This window comes from Salvelinus sp. IW2-2015, linkage group LG28 (assembly GCF_002910315.2).
Source record: "Salvelinus sp. IW2-2015 linkage group LG28, ASM291031v2, whole genome shotgun sequence".
In the NCBI taxonomy this organism is placed as follows: domain Eukaryota; kingdom Metazoa; phylum Chordata; class Actinopteri; order Salmoniformes; family Salmonidae; genus Salvelinus; species Salvelinus sp. IW2-2015.
In genome coordinates this window covers 30,382,061-30,401,712 of record NC_036868.1, presented here as the reverse complement: position 1 = coordinate 30,401,712, position 19,652 = coordinate 30,382,061, and the positions used below count along the sequence as shown (strand labels likewise).

The 19,652-nt window shown below is 41.5% G+C and overlaps 1 protein-coding gene across 1 annotated transcript in view; it reads right to left on the bottom strand.

The window, feature by feature from the left end:
* Nucleotides 1–13,508, bottom strand: part of LOC111954297 (sterile alpha motif domain-containing protein 5) — a 39,278-nt gene extending 25,770 nt beyond the window's left edge. Inside the window, exon 1 of the mRNA XM_070435856.1 lies at nt 12,985–13,508. Coding sequence (XP_070291957.1) covers nt 12,985–13,482 — 498 coding nt within the window. The 5' untranslated portion in view covers nt 13,483–13,508. The remainder of the gene's footprint in view (nt 1–12,984) is intronic.
* Between the last annotated feature and the right edge of the window lie 6,144 nt (nt 13,509–19,652).

The following is a 19,652-nucleotide window of genomic DNA, read 5'->3' as shown; positions in this document are numbered from 1 at the left end:
CAGTGCGACTGGCACCTATTACATACCATTAAGTCTTTTTCATGCCCATTCCTCTCTTGAATGGCCAACATACACAACCATGTCTCAATTGTCTCAAAGCTTAAAACTTTCTTTAACAACACTGACTGAAGTGAATTTAACAAGTGACATTTTATCAACCATCAATTTCATCCCCCTGAAAGATAAAACAAATACTAACAAATATTATGGCTGAACTAAATGTGCTGGTTGATAAAATACCTGTATTTATGGGAAATATGTTTTTTAAAGGTATTTTGTTCTTAAATAATATTGTAAATTGAATGGTTAGAGTTATGTCCATGAGTTATCAGAATTGTACGGGAAGGTCTGCTCAATCCAAGAGTACAACCAATTGATTACAGCATTACTCCAAAAATGGAGGAGGCAGTGGAGGTAGAGAAACTGGTCTGTCTGCCCAATATAAAGGATCAAAACTGGCGGAGGAATAAAAATAGCATAAATAGGAAAGTATACCGTTTCATTTGAGGACCAGAATGTTGACAACTGTGCCATACATATTCCCAAAAGTTGGGAAGAGATTTTTTGATGTACCGATTCCATGGTACAGTTAATATATGAGTTAATATATAAAACAAAACGCAAGATTCAAAACTTTGTGCTTTTCAGCAAAAATGATTATATAGAATTCTTGCCACCACAAAATGTTGAATATTTGGGACATAAAATCCTAAAGCTCTGCAGATGTTGTTGTGAGAATACAGAATCAATAGACCATTTATTTTGGTATTGCCCTCAGATAGCCTGTTTCTGGTCTCAGGTTCAGGAATGGCTGAAAATCTAAAATTTACCCTAGAAATAGTACTGTTAGGAGATCTGGAGAGTCAGCAATTACTAATATACTAATACTCTTAGTAAAAGTATTTATCTTCAACTCGCAATCTGTGGATTCCATTCGATTAGATAGATTGAAATTGTAAGTTTGTCACGTTCGTTCTCCTCCTCGTCTGAGGAGGAGCATGGATCGGACCAAAACGCAGCTTGGTAGAATACATGTTTGTTTTATTAAAGAAAGACGAAGACGGAAAAACTCTTAAACAAACTACATAACAATAAACGACGTAAACAGACCTGAACATGAGAACTTACAGACAACGAAGAACGCACGAACAGGAACAAACTAACAAACGAAACAGTCCCGTGTGGGCACAAACACTGACACAGGAACAATCACCGCAAACAAACAGTGTGAACAGCCTACCTTAATATGGTTCTCAATCAAGAGAAAACGTAAAACACCTGCCCCTGATTGAGAACCATATCAGGCTAATTGAAAAGAACCCAACATAGAAACACATAACATAGAATGCCCACCCAGCTCACGTCCTGACAATACTAAACAAAGACAAAATAAAGGAAATAAGGTCAGGAACGTGACAACGTTAAACATCACAGCATAGTTGAAAGATATGTGTTGCGTAGATACCCGAAAGTGTGTGGCCAGCAGAGATAGATGGGATGGGCTGAGGGAAGCTGAGGGTTGGTATGTGGAATTGGAGACAAGTGGGAGTGGAGTTGCTGTGGCGGGAGATAGAATGATGGTCAAAGATAAAAGTAAATAAATAAACTCAAAATAAAACATAATAAAAAGTACATTTGAATGACACTAAGTGGCAGTGTTTTTACAACTAATGTCGGTTTGCCTGAGGCTGATGCCATGCAGGTGTTTATACACATGCATATACACACACTCTCATTCAAATAAACACATACAAGAACACAACATACTGTACATGTAATAGTGCCAGACATGCGCACACAAACATATACAGTTGGCATTGCTGTTATGATATTAGTTGTCCTTGATGTCCTTTGTTTTAAATGGATTATTTTGGGGGGTTTGTTTGTATTTTTTGCATAATGTTGTTTGTGTTTTCTCCTGTCTTTTCTTTTTTTCTCTTTAGTTCATTTTCTTGGTTGTTGGTGCATTGGGGGGGTTCTTGGGGGTGGGGAATGGAGATAATTGTATTTTATATATTTTTCTTCCATGGGGGGATCTTGGAGGGTTGGGGTTCATGATTTTTGCCTGGTGGAGATCGGTCAACGTGCCCTTGAGCAGGGCATTGACCCTGGATGCTTCTGTGTGTCGCTCTGAATGGGAATCTGTTGGATGACTGGTATGATGTAGTTGCTCAGCGGCTTCACTGCAAGTATATGGTATGTTTCGAATATTCAAGAAATAAATAAATAATTAAAACATTATTTAAAAAGTGACATCAATAAAGGATCATGGCTTTCACCTGGATTCACCTGGTCAGTGGATGTCATGGAAAGAGCCGGTGTTCTTAATGTTTTGTACACTCGGTGTATGTATTTCAATGGACCTCGACCAAAACTTGCTCTTCTGTCTTTTCACTAGCTCAGAACAGCATGGTTTCTAATTGGACTCCAGCTCTAGAATCTAGACTGTACAAGATGTACTGTGGATTACAGGATATACCGTAGACCGGTGAAATTCACAGTGTTAATGTTCTTGGTACGGAGGGAAAATCCTTTGTCTTCCTTTGTCTTACAATGTCACGATCCTCTAAGGTGGAAACAGCGGACCAAAGCTCAGCGTGGTGAGCGTGCATACTTCTTTATTTTAAGATGTCGCCAACAAWACAATAAACATCAAAACGAAAAAACATGCCGCCAACGTAGTGCTCACAGGCAACTATACATGGACAACTACCCACAAATACAGGTGGGYAAAAGGCTACCTAAGTATGGTTCTCAATCAGAGACAACGATAGACAGCTGCCTCTGAGAACCACACCCYGCCAAACACACAGAAATACAAATCATAGAAAAAGGAACATAGAATGCCCACTCAAATCACACCCTGACCAAACCAAAATAGAGACATAAAAAGCTCTCTACGGTCAGGGCGTGACATACAAGATGATTTTATCAGAGCAAACATTCTAAACAATGATGTCACCATTGTGGCAGAGCCAGCAATCAAACATCATCCATATGCATCCTTATTCCTTACTCATCTCCTTCCAGGCCAGAGCAGAGAACGTCAGACTTTCCTCTACTTATAGAATCTGCCAAGAGACAACAACCAACATGAGGTCACCCTATGACTTCACTACAACAGTCACACTTCTAAGCTGCTCATCATCTTTTGTCAGCCCTAGTTTACTACTAGAGCTGTGAACTGTCAGCATTTAATCTAGATTTCATATTTCACATGTGTTATAGTCTTCTGAGACCTGATTCAAGTCATATGGGTAAAAGGGCATTTTGTAGAGCATTCAAATGAGGGAAACTATGAGCCCGGGTCAAAAGTAGGCCATATAGGTGGGAATTCTGACCAGATTTAAAGCTGCAATATGTAACTTTTTGGGCAACCTGACCACATTCACATAGAAATATGAGTTATAGATCTGTCATTCTCATTGAAAGCAAGTCTAAGAAGCGGTAGATCTGTTCTGTGTGTGCTTTCTCTGTGCTTCACGTTCTTAAGTTTCATTTCTGCATCTTTWACTRTCAGTTTTTGTACACTAGCTTATTAAAACAGCTGAAAATACAATATTTTTCTTTCTGGAAAAAAGATGGTAAAATGATTCTCTCTACACTGTACGTGATTGTTTTGTCACATAAACTGAAATTAGGCAAACTATTAGACTTAGCAACCAGGAGATGACAGATCGATTTCTGCAAAGTGCAGCTGTAATCACACATAAATAGAACAAACGAAAAGAGAGTTGAGGAGACAATGTCATSCAACTGCGTTGTTCAGGGGCAGAACAACAGATGTTTACCTTGTCAGCTCAGGGATTTGATCCAGCAACCTTTCTGTTACTGGCCAAATGCTCTAACCACTCAGCTAACAGCCACCCCAGTGAGTTGCAATTCAGTAACTATAGTAGAGAGATGAAAGAGTAATCCTTTAAACATGACGGGGGAACCTTTTAACCTCGCACAGTACAGCAAGGACCTATTAACCTCACACAGTACAAGAGGACAAAACACACAGTGTCTGGTTGAAAAACTGTTATTTGTCTCCTGCCATTGAGTGATGCTTTAAATGCCACTAAATAATAACCTGTCATAAGTCTGGATAAGACTGATCTCTCTTTTSCTTTTCTCCTCCTCTCTTTTCCTTTTATATTTTTCCATCGCTCCTCATGACACACGGATTCCCTGCTGTGTGGACATGGTGGGGTCGTTCATGCTCTGGGTCATCTTGGCAACCACTCACACTGAGCGGGGCATAACAATTTAAATTGTAAAACATWWAAAAAGTTATCCTGTTTAGATAAAACTATACTAAATATATCACCAAATAACTGATTAAAACACACTATTTTGCAAAGAAGGTCTACAGTAGCCTCAACAGCACTCTGTAGGGTAGCACCATGGTGTAGCTGGAGGACAGATAGCTTCCGTCCTCCTCTGGGTACAATACAATACAAATACAAAACCTAGGAGGCCCATGGTTCTCACCCCCTTCCATAGACTTACACAGTAATTATGACAACTTCCGGAGGATGTCCTCCAGCCTTTCAGAGCTCTTCCAGCATGAACTGACATMTTGTCCACCCAGTCAAAGGATCAGAGAATGAATCTAGTACTGAAAGCATATGCTACAGCTAGCTAGCACTGCAGTGTATAAAATGTGGTGAGTAGTTGACTCAGAAAGACAATAGTTGAACAGTTTTGAACAAATACATTTCTTCCAAAATGAAGAAGCAAAAGAGAAATAGAGATTGTCATATTTTTTCAGTTTCATTTACTTAGCTAGTAAATGTAGCTAGCTAGTTTAGCCTACTGAAACACCCTACTCAAGCAGAGGGCTGCTATGTTAGCTAGCTGGCTATGACTTTCCAACACAACACTGGAACTCTTCCAATTCAAGAATGTCACCAGGCCCGCCGGTGTAACTGCTTACTTACTGTACACTAACATTACTGCATGCTTTACTAACGTGTTAGTTCTATTACCTATGCTGACTATGACATTACTCTAGCTAATACGGGGACAACGATGTAGGCTGTTTGTAGAGGTTTGGCTTGGAAGGGTTTTTTCGCCAGGTCACATACAGCTGATGTGTTGTACATTGAAGTCCACAAGCAAAGGGAAGAGAAGGAATACAACGTGGCTGGTATGAGAGTGAACTCTGTTTACGCGTGATCAGGGGTGTATTCATTCCGCCGATTCTGTTGAAAAAATTTTTTTTACGTAAGCAAACGGAACAAAACAGGGATAAACATACCTGAATTTGTCCAATGGAAARTCTCGTTTGCAACTGTTGGACTAATAAGTATACTAACTATTATACCCTATATCAGCTAGATGCAGGCAAGAGTGTCACTGTCTGTCACCTCAAATTTGTCTCTCGACCTGTGTGCATCTARGTTGTAAACTTTCATTCATAGYCTAAGTTGTAGCAACCTCATGATGGGTATAGGGAAAATTTGASTATAATGTAGTAGTCTAAARCTATCGCTGTTACATTGAACTGGGTGAATGGAAAATGAATGACAGTCATCCAATATGCTGTAATAGAAATGAGGCCATGCTCATGAAGAAGAGAAAAAAAATCGGCCTGCCTCATCTTAAACGGCACCGASCGCCACTTTTGTATGCGTGCGTGTCCTTCCCTGTGAACAGGCCAGTAGGTCAGGAGAGAATGCAACATCAACAGTCAACTCTTCTCAATGAACATGGCCTCATGGCAACAGTCAGGCAAATTGAACAAAGCAACGCCCCCTATCCTCCTCCTCACACTCACCCCTCTGCCTCACCCAACAACATCATAGCGCACACCCACACATATTCTTATGCTTGATAAAAAATGATTGTATGCAACACTTAATCTATTCAAGTTCTACGTTTGGCAGACAATTTTGTTTTGGTAAATAAAGCATTAGCAGCACTAGATACCCTGTAGCCTACCACACCTCACTGGCACATGTAATGTGTAGGCTATAGTCCATAGACTCACATTGTGATGCAAATGCAGACATGCACAAATGCATAAGTATACACGCCCGTACACAGACACAGACACAGAACGGGAAGATGTTCCTCTCTCCACTCTAAACTGTCACGTTATTTGTGTTCCTGCCAAAAGTACACACCCCAAACCGTCCATTAAAAATATGTTGTTTTTCTTCACCAAGAGAATTTGTGATTTATGAGTCTGTAAGGAAAGCAGTATTGGCTTTTAGTTAAATTGATCATAGAACAACTACCTTGCCTTTTCCACAGGGAAAAATATGAATTAAATCTCTAATAGATACAGTAGGGAGATATCCCCAAATGCTTTTCCTTTACTTACTTAGACACATTCAAATGGAATTTTGTGTCCGCAACCTTCAATGTTGGTTCAGGAACTCTGCGCCCACCTACAAAATAATATAGGAGAAACACTGGAACACCATGAACAGAGAGGCCTCGCTGATACATGATGCTACACTCTAATGCTAGTTCTCAGCCACCATCTAAGACCTAACCCTGGGGCTTGAGAGTTGAGGACACTAGATAGGTGAGGTCAGTGTGAATGAATAATTATCAGGTTGTAAATCGCCACCCTCTACAGGAAATTAGAGACTGATTGTCGAATCACAGCAGCCGACAACACAACAATTCTAACTCAGACCTCCCCAGGATGTAACCTGTTCTTAGGGCATGGTGTAGGATGTGGTATGTATATTTAATCCCTCCATTTAGTATGATATATTACTTTACATTAGGTTACATTATGAATGGAATAGCGGTTGTAGACTATCATACGAGTTAGAGGACTTATCATAAGTTGTACCCGGTCGTACAATAGCATACAAATTGAGTGACGTAACTTTTGCAAGGCACTGTAAGTTTTCACCCCACTTGGCGTTTTTCCTATATTGTTGCATTACAACCTGTACTTTAAATTGATTTCATGTAATGGACATAGACAAAATTGTCCAAATTGGTGAAGTAAAATGAAAACAAATGTATTGTTAAAAAACCTCTAAAAAATAAAAAACTGAAAAGTGGTGGGTGCGTATGTATTCACCCCCATTGCTATGAAGCCCTTAAATAAGATCTGGTGCAACCAATTACCATCAAAAGTCACAATTTTTTTTTTTTTAAGTCCACCTGTGTGCAATCTAAGTGTCACATGATCTGTCACATGATCTCAGTATATATGCACCTGTTCTGAAAGGCCCAGAGTCTGCAACACCAAGGGGCACTACCAAGCAAGCAGCACCACGAAGACCAAGGAGCTCTCCAATCAGGTCAGGGACAAAGTTGTGGAGAAGTACAGATCAGCGTTGGGTTATAAAAAATATCCGAAACTTTGAACATCCCACGGAGCACCATTAAATCCATTATTAAAACAGGAAAGAATATGGCATCACAACAGACCTGCCAAGACAGGGCTGCACACCAAAACTCATCGACCAGGCAAGGAGGGCATTAATCAGAGAGGCAACAAAGAGACTAAAGACAACCCTGAAGGAGCTGCAAAGCTCCACAGCGGAGATTGGAGTATCTGTCCATAGAACCACTTTAAGATGTACACTCCACAGAGCTGGGATTTACGGAAGAGGGACCATTAAAAAGCCATTGCTAAAAGAAAAAAGTAAGCAAACCCATTTGGTGTTCACTAAAAGGCATGTGGGAGACTCCCCAAACATATGGAAGAAGGTACTCTGGTCAGATGAGACTAAAATGGAGCATTTTGACCAATGAAGGAAAACGCTATGTCTGGCGCAAACCCAACACCTCTCATCACCCCGAGAATACCATCCCCACAGTGAAACATGGAGGTGGCAGCATCATGCTGTGGGGATGTTTTTCATCAGCAGGAACTGGGAAACTGGTCAGAATTGAAGGAATGATGGAAGGCGCTAAATACAGGGAAATTCTTGAGGAAAACCTGTTTCAGTCTTCCAGAGATTTGAGACTGYGACTGAGGTTCACCTTCCAACAGGACAATGACCCTAATCATACTGCTAAAGCAACACTTGAGTGGTTTAAGGGGAAACATTTAAATATCTTGGAATGGCTTAGTCAAAGTCCAGACCTCATTCCAATTGAGAATCTGTGTTACGACTTAACGATTGCTGTACACCAGRGGAACCCATCTAACTTGAAGGAGCTGGAGCAGTTTTGCCTTGAAGAATGGGCAAAAATCCCAGTGACTAGATGTACCAAGCGTATAGAGACATAACCCAAGAGACTGTCAGCTGTATTTTCTGCAAAAAGTGGCTATACAAGTATTGCCTTTGGGGGGTGAATAGTTATGCACACTCAAGCTTTCAGTTTTTTGGGGCTTTTTTCTTGTTTGTTTCACAAGAAAAAATATTTTGCATCTTCAAAGTGGTAGGCATGTTGTCTAAATCAAATGATACAAACCCCCAAAAAAATCTATTTTAATTCCAGGTTGTAAGGCAACAAAATAGGAAAAATGCAAAGGGGAGTGAACACTTTCGCAAGCCTTGTTTTTTGTTGTAACAACAAAGGAGAATTACACGGAGAATTGACACTGTAAACCCCAAGGCATGTTTTACTKAAATACTTCTAGTGGAACTCAAAGTCAATAAAAATGAATTGTTAATTTTAAAATGTTTGTGGCACTGACTCAAATCTAAATCAGAAGTATTTTTMAAAGTTATGATAACGAGTGACATTTTTGCTCTACTGCAGGTCGCTTTTTWAWWWTTMTTTTWWATATCTGTGTTTTTGCATGTACATTGAGTGATTGATTGACTAATCTTATGCCACAAAGATAAATCACATACATTTGTCTCAACTAATCCAATCATTTAGMTKGATTTTTTGTAGCCATTACTGAAATGGTTGTTCTAATTTAAATGGCTTAGGTAATCCTAACTCTGATCCTAACTCTGCCAGTTATTATGAATGCAGGTTGCGGGTGACTAAAACCTTAACTGTTGGATATCCTAACTCTGTCTGGATTCCAATAGGAATTACACATCACTTTGCAAGCATAATGTGACTTGCCGGTAGGGTTGCAAAATTCTGATAAATTTCCCAGGTTTGCCAGAAATCCCAGTTGGAAGATTGATGTAAATCCGTCATTGACGTAAATCCTCCAGCCAGGATATATATACATTTTGGGGGGCCTGTAAACCATGAGTTTCATTCCACAGTGTTAGGGAAAGGCCTCAAAATAAGGCCTTATGAGATAAATAGTCAAAGAGTTTAGTTATAACGACATTTGCCTAGGAATGAAAATGAATGAATTCGACAACAATGTCTCTGTCACTAACAAATACAGTCATGGGTGGTAACTCTACAATTCACTCTAAAAGGAAGGGGCACACTGGGAAAGTATATCATAGGCGTGGCTTAGTGGGGGCTTTACTCAAATTGTTCATGCTGATACAACTCAAATCTGGACCCCCTWAAGGGTCAAGGTGACGGCATGAGCTATGACTACAAAATCACTTTAAGTAACTGTACTCAGATATATTAAGTGCAATGGGTTTCCTCAAAGGTTTTGAGTAATGACAGCACATTGGGCTTTACAGTGTATGTTGGTGGTTAGCAGAACTAACGACAAAAGGTTAGAATCAATTAAGTAAAAGGTTGGGAGAAATAAAAGGACAAAGGTTAGGAGAATAAACGTAAAACGTTAGGAGATTCAGGTTAAGGTTTGGGGAGGGGCTAGTTAAAATGCTACAGTTGTCCCTGACATGGCTCGAACACACAACTTTTGGCTTGCTAGATACAGTATACTCCTTCCTACCAATCCTCCCCGACCAACGTCGCTAAGTTTGTTTCTGTCTAAAGGAACTAGACKATTAGAATATATATATATTCAACCCATATATATATACACTGCTCAAAAAAATAAAGGGAACACTTAAACAACACAATGTAACTCCAAGTCAATCACACTTCTGTGAAATCAAACTGTCCACTTAGGAAGCAACACTGTTTGACAATAAATTTCACATGCTGTTGTGCAAATGAATAGACAACAGGTCGAAATTATAGGCAATTAAAGACACCCCCAATAAAGAGTGGTTCTGCAGGTGGTGACCACAGACCACTTCTCAGTTCCTATGCTTCCTGGCTGATGTTTGGGCACTTTTGAATGCTGGCGGTGCTTTCACTCTAGTGGTAGCATGAGACGGAGTCTACAACCCACACAAGTGGCTCAGGTAGTGCAGCTCATCCAGGATGGCACATCAATGCGAGCTGTGGCAAGAAGGTTTGCTGTGTCTGTCAGAGTAGTGTCCAGAGCATGGAGGCGCTACCAGAGACAGGCCAGTACATCAAGGAGACGTGGAGGAGGCCGTAGGAGGGCAAACAACCCAGCAGCAGGGACCCTACCTCCGCCTTTGTGCAAGGAGGAGCACTGCCAGAGCCCTGCAAAATGACCTCCAGCAGGCCACAAATGTGCATGTGTCTGCTCAAACGGTCAGAAACAGACTCCATGAAGGTGCGTATGAGGGCCCGACGTCCACAGGTGGGGTTGTGCTTACAGCCCAACACCGTGCAGGACATTTGGCATTTGCCAGTGAACACCAAGATTGGCAAATTCGCACTGGCGCCCTGTGCTCTTCACAGATGAGAGCAGGTTCACACTGAGCACGTGACAGACGTGACAGAGTCTGGAGACGCCGGGAGAATGTTCTGCTGCCTGCAACATCCTCCAGCATGACTGGTTTGGCGGTGGTCAGTCATGGTTGGGGTGGCATTTCTTGGGGGCCGCACAGCCCTCCATGTGCTCGCCAGAGGTAGCCTGACTGCCATTAGGTACCGAGATGAGATCCTCAGACCCCTTGTGAGACCATAATGCTGGTGCGGTTGGCCCTGGGTTCCTCCTAATGCAAGACAATGCTAGAACCTCATGTGGCTGGACTGTGTCAGCAGTTCCTGCAAGAGGAAGGCATTGATGCTATGGACTGGCCCGCCCGTTCCCCAGACCTGAATCCAATTAGCACATCTGGGACATCATGTCTCGCTCCATTCACCAACGCCACGTTGCACACAGACTGTCCAGGAGTTGGCGGATGCTTATAGTCCAGGTCTGGAGAGATCCTCAGGAGACCATCCGCCACCTCATCAGAGCATGCCCAGGCGTTGTAGGAGGTCATACAGGCACGTGGAGCCACACACACTACTGAGCCTCATTTTGACTTGTTTTAAGGACATTACATAAAAGTTGGATCAGCCTGTAGTGTGGTTTTCCACTTTAATTTTGAGTGTGACTCCAAATCCAGACCTCCATGGGTTGATAAATTTGATTTCCATGATCATTTTTGTGTGATTTTGTTGTCAGCACATTCAACTATGTAAAGAAAAAGTATTTAATAAGAATATTTCATTCATTCAGATCTAGGATGTGTTATTTTAGTGTTCCCTTTATTTTTTTGAGCAGTGTATAGAAATTAATTAGGTTTCCATGGCTGAGCAGCCGCACACAAGCCTAAGATGCGCAAGTGATTTTAGGCTTGTGTGCGGCTGCTCAGCCATGGAAACCTATTTCATTTCTATTTTACTAGGCAAGTCAGTTAAGAACAAATTCTTATTTTCAATGACYTCCTGGGTTAACCCTTCAATGGGTTAACTGCCTTGTTCAGGGTCAGAACGACAGCTTTTTACCTTGTCAGCTCGCAAGCAATGCCCAGCAATGCCAAGCATCAGCTGGAGTGAGGTAAAACTCACCGCCATTAGACACTGGAGCAGTGGAAATGCGTTCTCTGAAGTGACGCTCCACCATCTGGCAGTCTGATGGACGAATCTGGGTTTGGCGGATGCCAGGAGAAAGCTACCTTCACGAATGCATAGTGCCAACTGTAAAGTTTGGTGGAGGAGGAATAATGGTTGGGCGCTGTTTTCCATGGTTCGTGCTAGGCCCCTAAGTTCCAGTGAAGGGAAATCTTAACGCTACAGCATACAATGACATTCTAGACAATTCTGTGCTTCCAACTTTGTGGAAACAGTRTGGGGAAGGTCCTTTCCTGTTTCAGCATGACAATGCCCCTGTGCACAAAGCGAAGTCCATGCAGAAATGGTTTGTCGAGATCGATGTGGAAGAACTTGACTYGCCTGCACAAAGCCCTGATCTRAACCCCATCGAACACCTTTGGATGAATTGGAACGCCGACTGCGAGCCAGGCCTACTCGCCCGACCTCTCTAATGCTCTTGTGGCTGAATGGAAGCAAGTCCCCCCAGCAATGTTCCAACATCTAGTAGAAAGRCTRCCCAGAACAGTGGAGGCTGTTATAGCAGAAAAAGGGAGACCAACTCCATATTAATGCCCATGATTTTGGAATGAGATGTTCGACCCGCAGGTGTCCACATACTTTTGYTCATGTAGTGTATAATAGGRCTTGGAGGTGTATCAACATATGTATAGTATGCTTTGTATGGCTCTGAGGTCAGGCTGCAGGMTGAAGTGAACTCGCTGACCCTGGGACAGTTCTATTCTCTCATGGTTATCATTAAAGAAATCTGATATGTGACCAGTCAGTCACTCATTACATTAGCGCTGGGCCTGACAAGTGTGAGGTGAGGTGCTGATCCAAAGTTTGTGTTTTGGGGGTATTCAAAAGTTTCGATTYTTATTGCCACTTTTCCCTGAGGCCCCTGCCCTCATGGCAGATAGCTGATACAAACTGATACAAACCGTGCTTCTACACCTGCATTGCTTGCTGTTTGGGGTTTTAGGCTGGGTTTTTTGTACAGCACTTCGAGATATTAGCTGATGTACGAAGGGCTATATAAAATAAACTTGATTGATACAAACTAATTTTTAGATTATAAGGATGTGAAGAGTATTGGAAGCAAGGCACTAATATCTTTCTCATGATGGTAACCCCACCAAAGTGACCTTCAAAAGACTGGCCACTGACCACTCCATCACCTGAGAACACACTGGGAGGCAGCAGGCACTTATGTGAGATCAATACAGGTTTTCTGTAAGCCAATATGAGGTCAACACTGGACAAAGCACACCAAAAACATTTGTGTGACTTATATACCTTGTTTGAGTATGGCGGCCTGGCGAGGTTGATGCCATCTCCGATGACTTTATCCCTAATCATGATCTTCAGCTTCAGTTTGGGGTAAATCACCAACTCCCTTCGGTTGCCAAGCATCAGGTTCCTTTGCACGCACAGATATGTGCCCCCGTTCCTCCCGACCCGGTCACTGTCCGGTTCGMTCCAAGACTTTGACCCCCAGAGTTTGGACTCGTAATGTTCCAACAGGTGGCTGTTGGGGGGTGTGGTGGGCATTGGCTCAAGTGTGAAGTAAAGCCCGGCGGCTTCCTCATCCTCGTCTTTCAGCCTTTGCACCGCGTTGTTGATCCTTCGCCGGTGGTGCGGTATGTAGACACCGATAGCATCCAGGTCGGGGTCCCCAATTTGTTTGCAAACTTCCAGATCATCATAGCCGTTATCCACGAAGGACTCCACATACTGAGAGAGCTGGAGGGTCTTCAGCCACTCAAACACGATGCTAGGTCCACGGGTGGTCATTTTGGGGAGCAAGCAAGAAGAACAAATACGAAGGAAAAAGGTTCAGTAAATCAGAAAAACACTAGTCATTCTGCTTTATTCTAATGAAAATCCTGACTGCGTGTAGGACGCTCATCCTCTCCTTTTCTCCATGTGTCCCATCTACCAACATGCGCGCTATGCATAGAGCAAGTGTTTGCCAGCTACTCGAAAGTCCCCACTCCGCAGTATCCCCACTACAATGGATAGTCCCCAGCTACATCTCAATGCACTTAGTGTCCTGCCTGCATTCAAATGAATTGAACTGATTCGTGAGTGTTTGCTGCCATCTACTGGGAAATGATTGATTTGTCGATAACTGTGCCTCTGAGTGGACCAATGAAGGACATGTATGGGCTCTGGGACTTGACCTTGATGAGACTGTCCTGATTTTTAGGCTCAAACTTCATGATACTGTCTGAGACACTCACTTTTAGACATAGCCGCGGGAAMTAGTAGTGGGGGGTGCGACAAATAATCCTCCCACAAAAATATATTCATATTTTTAATGATGGAATAGCACAGTCCAGCTGCCTTAGCTTCACAAGTAATCAGGCTTGAAGTGCTGGGGAAGCGTGAGGGAGCAGCGCTTCCTAAATTGTTTCAATTTGAGAATATTCTGATCAATTCTAAATAAATTATATTTAATTACTACTAAAATTCCATTAAAAACAATAGATTGAGAAACCAAATAAATACGTAGGCTACAGCAGTCTAAAAGTAGGTAAATGGTGGTTTCTTCCCTGTCTTCTCTCTGGCGAATGATGACGAACTGTAGGCTACATGTGTGCACTGCAGAGGCCCATTGGAGGCTTGACAACTTCATAATGTTGGAAAAAAATATCACCTGTCTGCCTTGATGTTCATAGAACTTCACCGACCTGCTCTGGTGCAGTGGAATCCAGAACGATATGTGACCACCTGGTTACAGCGACACTGTTCTGCCAAGGACACTCAAACCAGAGTGGCCACCAWAAAGACCAAGAGCCTGACTCTCTCTGGAAGTTGCTGTGGCCCTGCTTGGGATCTTTAGCCTATATTGACTATTGGTTGAGGCCCGTTAGGGTAGGCTATGACAGGGTGGGGAATTAGAAATGTGAATTGGGCCACATTGGCGGTAATAATGCGTAATTATAGATAAAACGTATCGGTGCTCATTGGCCATTGGAAATACACATTACACACCAAGTTGGAAATCGCAAATTCAACAATGAGTGATTTGGAAGGAATCAGTGGCTAACTGCAAGCATAACAAAGCAATCACTAGCCTGCTATTCAGTGGAGTGGGTGTGTGGTCCAAGTCTGGGTTTAAGGATCTCTTTTCCAAGCTTAAATAAGGATTGGTGTCCCGCATGCGTAAATCAAATCAATTCTAATAGTTATTATGGATTTTAAACATTTAGGTACATATAAGTGTCTTATATTGGCTGAAAGCTTAAATTCTTGTTAATTGAACTGCACTGTCCGATTTACAGTAGCTATTACAGCGGAAACATGCCATGCGATTGTTTGAGGACGGCGCCCCACAATATTTTTCCACCAGCACAGGTTTCATACATTCACATATAAAGATTAAATATTCACTTACTTTTTGAAAATCTTCCTCTGATTTGTCATCCAAAGGGTCCCCGCTATAACATGTAGTGTTGTTCTGTTCGATAAATCMTTTTTKTATCCCAAAAAGTCTGTTTAGTTGGCGCCATCGATTTGATTAATCCACTCGTTCATATTGCAGAGAAAGGAATCCGAAAATCTACCCATAAACTTTGTTTCAAGTCAAAATATGTTTCTATTTACTCCTCAGACACCCTAAAATGTAACCAAACCATAATATTTATTTCGGAAAGAGATATGTTCAATAGGAAACCGATTTTAGCATGTGAGCAACTTCATCATTACGCGCGGTGACACGGATTTTGCAGACTGTGTCCTCATACAAAAACTGTTATTTCTTATTCGTTTTTGAAGTTACAAGCCTGAAACCTTGAACATAGACTGCTGACACCCTGTGGAACATAGACTGCTGACACCATCCAGGGAGCTATTTTACAATATGACCTTTCTCTTGCATTTCTAAGATGGTCTCTGCTTTCCAAATACATTCTCGGTTGGTTTTTCTTTCGATTTCTCCTACCATAAAGTATCTATTCTGTTATATTCTCCTACATATTTTAACACTTCTACAAACCTCAAAGTGTTTTCTTTCCAATGGTACCAATTGCATATCCTGGCCTCAGGGCCTTTGCTACATGCAGTTTACTTTGGGCACGTCATTCAGGCAGAAATTGAGAAAAAATGGGCCTCGCCCTAAGAAGTTTTAAAAGGATTAACATTCAACACCATGGGCCAGAAAAGGTTGAATACATTGGCCATGCTGTCAATCCAGCATGACTTCTGCCATGTTCAAAACAACTGGAAATTCGGAACTGGGAAATCTCAGACTTCAGTGAGTTCAAGACAACAACAAAAAAACAATTATAAAAAAGAGCTCAGCCTGGGATAATACGTTTTGAACGGTCATCCAACTTGGAATTCCAAGTTGGGAACTCAGGCCTRCTTCTGGYAGATKACTGACATCATGTTTTTGTCCAAGTTCCCAGTTGTCTTGAAAGCACCATCAATCCAGAGAATGCCAGACTTTGATGACAAAGTTTGCCCACAAGGACCGACACGCCACCTTCCTGTTCAAGTGAGCACAATGTCCAAAAATGTGTTGTATGCTGCTATATATTTATGTAATATGCCAGGGAGATATGTATACTGTAGCTCAGAAAGTAATACTAAGTGCATGTTGTGTTGTAAGCTGTTAGTAGCCCATGTGCCTCACCCTAATAATTTGTTCCCTWTCCCTCTCTCACTTAGCCTACTATTATGACTTGGTGGTGCACATGTAGCCTATAGCCTGTTTTAGAGAGATTTTGTCTTTTTAAAAGGCAGTAAATGAGGCTGAATTAACTGTTTCCCTGCRAGACAAGGCTCCACTGATAACCAGGTGTAGCAGTGGTAAGGATTCAATCCATGGTTCTGAAAAGAAAGCTCTGCTGTTGCGACAGCTTTATGTGGGCCCTAACAGTTTGTGGGCAACTTTTGTCACCTTTATAGTGCAGCTAATGTATTGGTTAGTGTTGTGTTGTGTAGTGTAGTGGCATTGCTAGCATGTATCCCTACGTTTTTTGGGGAGTTTGTCCCACCATGATTTACATGCTAAAGTTACAACTGATCATACACCAAAACTCAGAGCCACTATYCAGGATATGCTATGATTGAAACAAAATATAAGAAAGGCATTATCTGCTCTAATTCGCCCACAAAACAGTAATTCAAGACCATCAAAATGCATAGGCTATTCCCATAAAACTGATTMAGATRAATCAAATTATTGGCATTCAGATGTAAAACGTGAATAATTATCATTCACGATTGACAGTGATGATGGCCTGTTTCAAAATTTAATCAAATCAATGTAAATAGTCCGGTGGCCATTTGATGAATTGTTCATCAGTCTTATGGCTTGTGGGTAGAAGCTGTTATTGTGCATTTTGGTCCTAGACTTGGCGCTCCGGTAKCGCTTGRCGTGTGGTAGGAGAGAAAACAGTCTATGACTTGGGTGACTGGAGTCAGTCTCCTGAGGAGGAAAAGGTTTTGTTGTGTATGAACAGCATTCTCACATAGGTGTTTCTTTTGTCCAGGTGGGAAAYGGCAGTGTATAGTGTGACTGAGATTGCATCATCTGAGAGTCCTTTAGGMGTCTCTTGGCAATTTCTACCATAAAGGACTGCTTAGTGGAGTGCTGTAGAGATGGTTGTCCTTCTGGAAGGTTCTCCCATCTCCATAGGGGAACTCTTGAGCTCTGTCAGAGTGACTTGGGGTTTTTGGTCACCTCCTGACCAAAGCCCTTCTCCCCCACTTGCTCAGTTTGGCTGGGCAGCCAGCTCTAGCAGGAGTCTTGGTGGTTCCAAACATCTTCCATTTAAGAATGATGGAGGCCACTGTGTTCTTGGGGAGCTTCAATGCTGCAGAAATGTTTTGGTACCCTTCCGGTCGACCTCATGGCTTGATTTTTGCTCTGACATGCACTCTCAAATCATGTCCAATCAATTGAATTTACCAGCGGTAGACTCCAATCAAGTTGTAGAAACATCTCAAGGATGATCAATGATCAATGGAAACAGGATGCACCTGAGCTCAATTTTGAGTATCATAGCAAAGAGTCTGAATACTTATGTAAAAAATGTAAAAACCTATTTTCACTTTGTCATTATGGGGTATTGTGTGTAGATTGAAGAGGGAAAAAATATTTAATCCATTTTAGAATAAAGCTGTAACGTAACAAAATGTGGAAAAAGGGAAGGGGTCTGAATACTTTCCGTATGCATTGTATATACTGTATGCTACAGTAGAAACGACAACACGATATACAGAAACACGTCCAAAGGTATTATTTGTAAGGAAAACAACAATGAAGGCAATGCYAGCCATCCAGAAAATGTGCCAGGGGGAAAAAGTGTGTGATAGACTGCGCAAATGTCTGCTTACCTGATCTGTGGAAACACTGGGGAAGTGCTTGGGCTCTCCTCGAAGAGAAAAGTTTGTGCAGCTCAGTAAAGCCCCAAACATAAACTATCCGCAGCAGTGAAATGGGCTACGTCTATGCAAATTAATGACACTTCAATTCAAATTGTTATTAGAAAATAAAACTTGATAGAAAATAATTTGAAATTGACTAATTGAAACATAGCCTATAGATAATTAGCAGGCAGCGTGTCTTGGTTTAAGGGCAACGTAGGTTAAGGATCAAATCCCTTTAGCGGGATCGATTTGACAACATCCGGTGAAATGGCAGAGCGCCAAATTCTAATTAAATTACTATAAAAATTAAACTTTCATGAAATCACACYTGCAATACACCAAATTAAAGCTACACTTGTTGTGAATCCAGCTGCAGTGTCAGATTTCAAAAATGCTTTACGGCGAAAGCAAACCGTGCTATTATCTGAGGACAGCACCCCATCAAACAAAGACAGACAATCATAATTCAACCCGACAGCCGCGACACAAAACTCAGAAATAAAGATATAATTCATGCCTTACCTTTGACGAGCTTCTTCTGTTGGCACTCCAATATGTCCCATAAACATCACAAATGGTCCTTGATTAATTCGATTAATTCCATTGTTATATATCCAAAATGTCAATTTATTTGGCACGTTTGATCCAGAAAAACACCGGTTCCAACTCATGCTGCATGACTACAAAATCTCTCATAAGTTACCTGTAATCTTTGTCCAAACATTTCAAACAACTTTAGGTATTTTTTAATGTAAATAATTGATTAAATTTAAGACTGGATAAACAGCTTTCAATACCGGACGAAAACAAAGAAAGCACGTTCCAGGTCGCGCGCACCAAATCATTAGAGTGCACCTGGAGTGACACATCAAAATAACAGGGCTACTTCTTCATGTCTCTAAAGAAAAACATCAACCAATTTCTAAAGACTGTTGACATCTAGTGGAAGCTATAGGAACTGCAAGGATATTGCTATTAAAATGGCCTTGCATTAGAAAATCAATGGAAAACAGATTGACCTCAAAAAAAAATCACTGGATGGATTGTGCTCGGGGTTTCGCCAAATAAGTTCTGTTATACTCACAGACTTTATTCCAACAGTTCTAGAAACTTTAGAGAGTTTTCAAATCTACCAATTACATGCATATCCAAGCTTCTGGGCCTGAGTAGCAGGCAGTTTACTTTGGGCACCCTTTTCATCCGGACGTGAAAATAGCGCCCCCAAGCCATAAGAAGTTTTAACTGTCCTGTTGCTTAGCAATCACATTGGAATAGTGAGAGCATTCTGACATCACATGCATAAAAAAACTCACACTGGGAGTAACCATTATAGATATTTGGAAGGTTAATACTTAGTTATTCAGATTTTTCAGGGGGTGCTCCAGCACCCTTGTTCTTTAAGATACCCCAGATGGTGTATCAATGCTGTAAGACAATGGCTACTCTAACAAATTCCTCTGTGTTAATAMACTTATTTGAGCAACAACTGTATGAAAGAAGCAGCACTGCCCTGTAGAAGWTGGCAGTGCATTCACCTTAGGGTTCATGATGGACATGGGGAATAAACCACCACCAGAGGTATA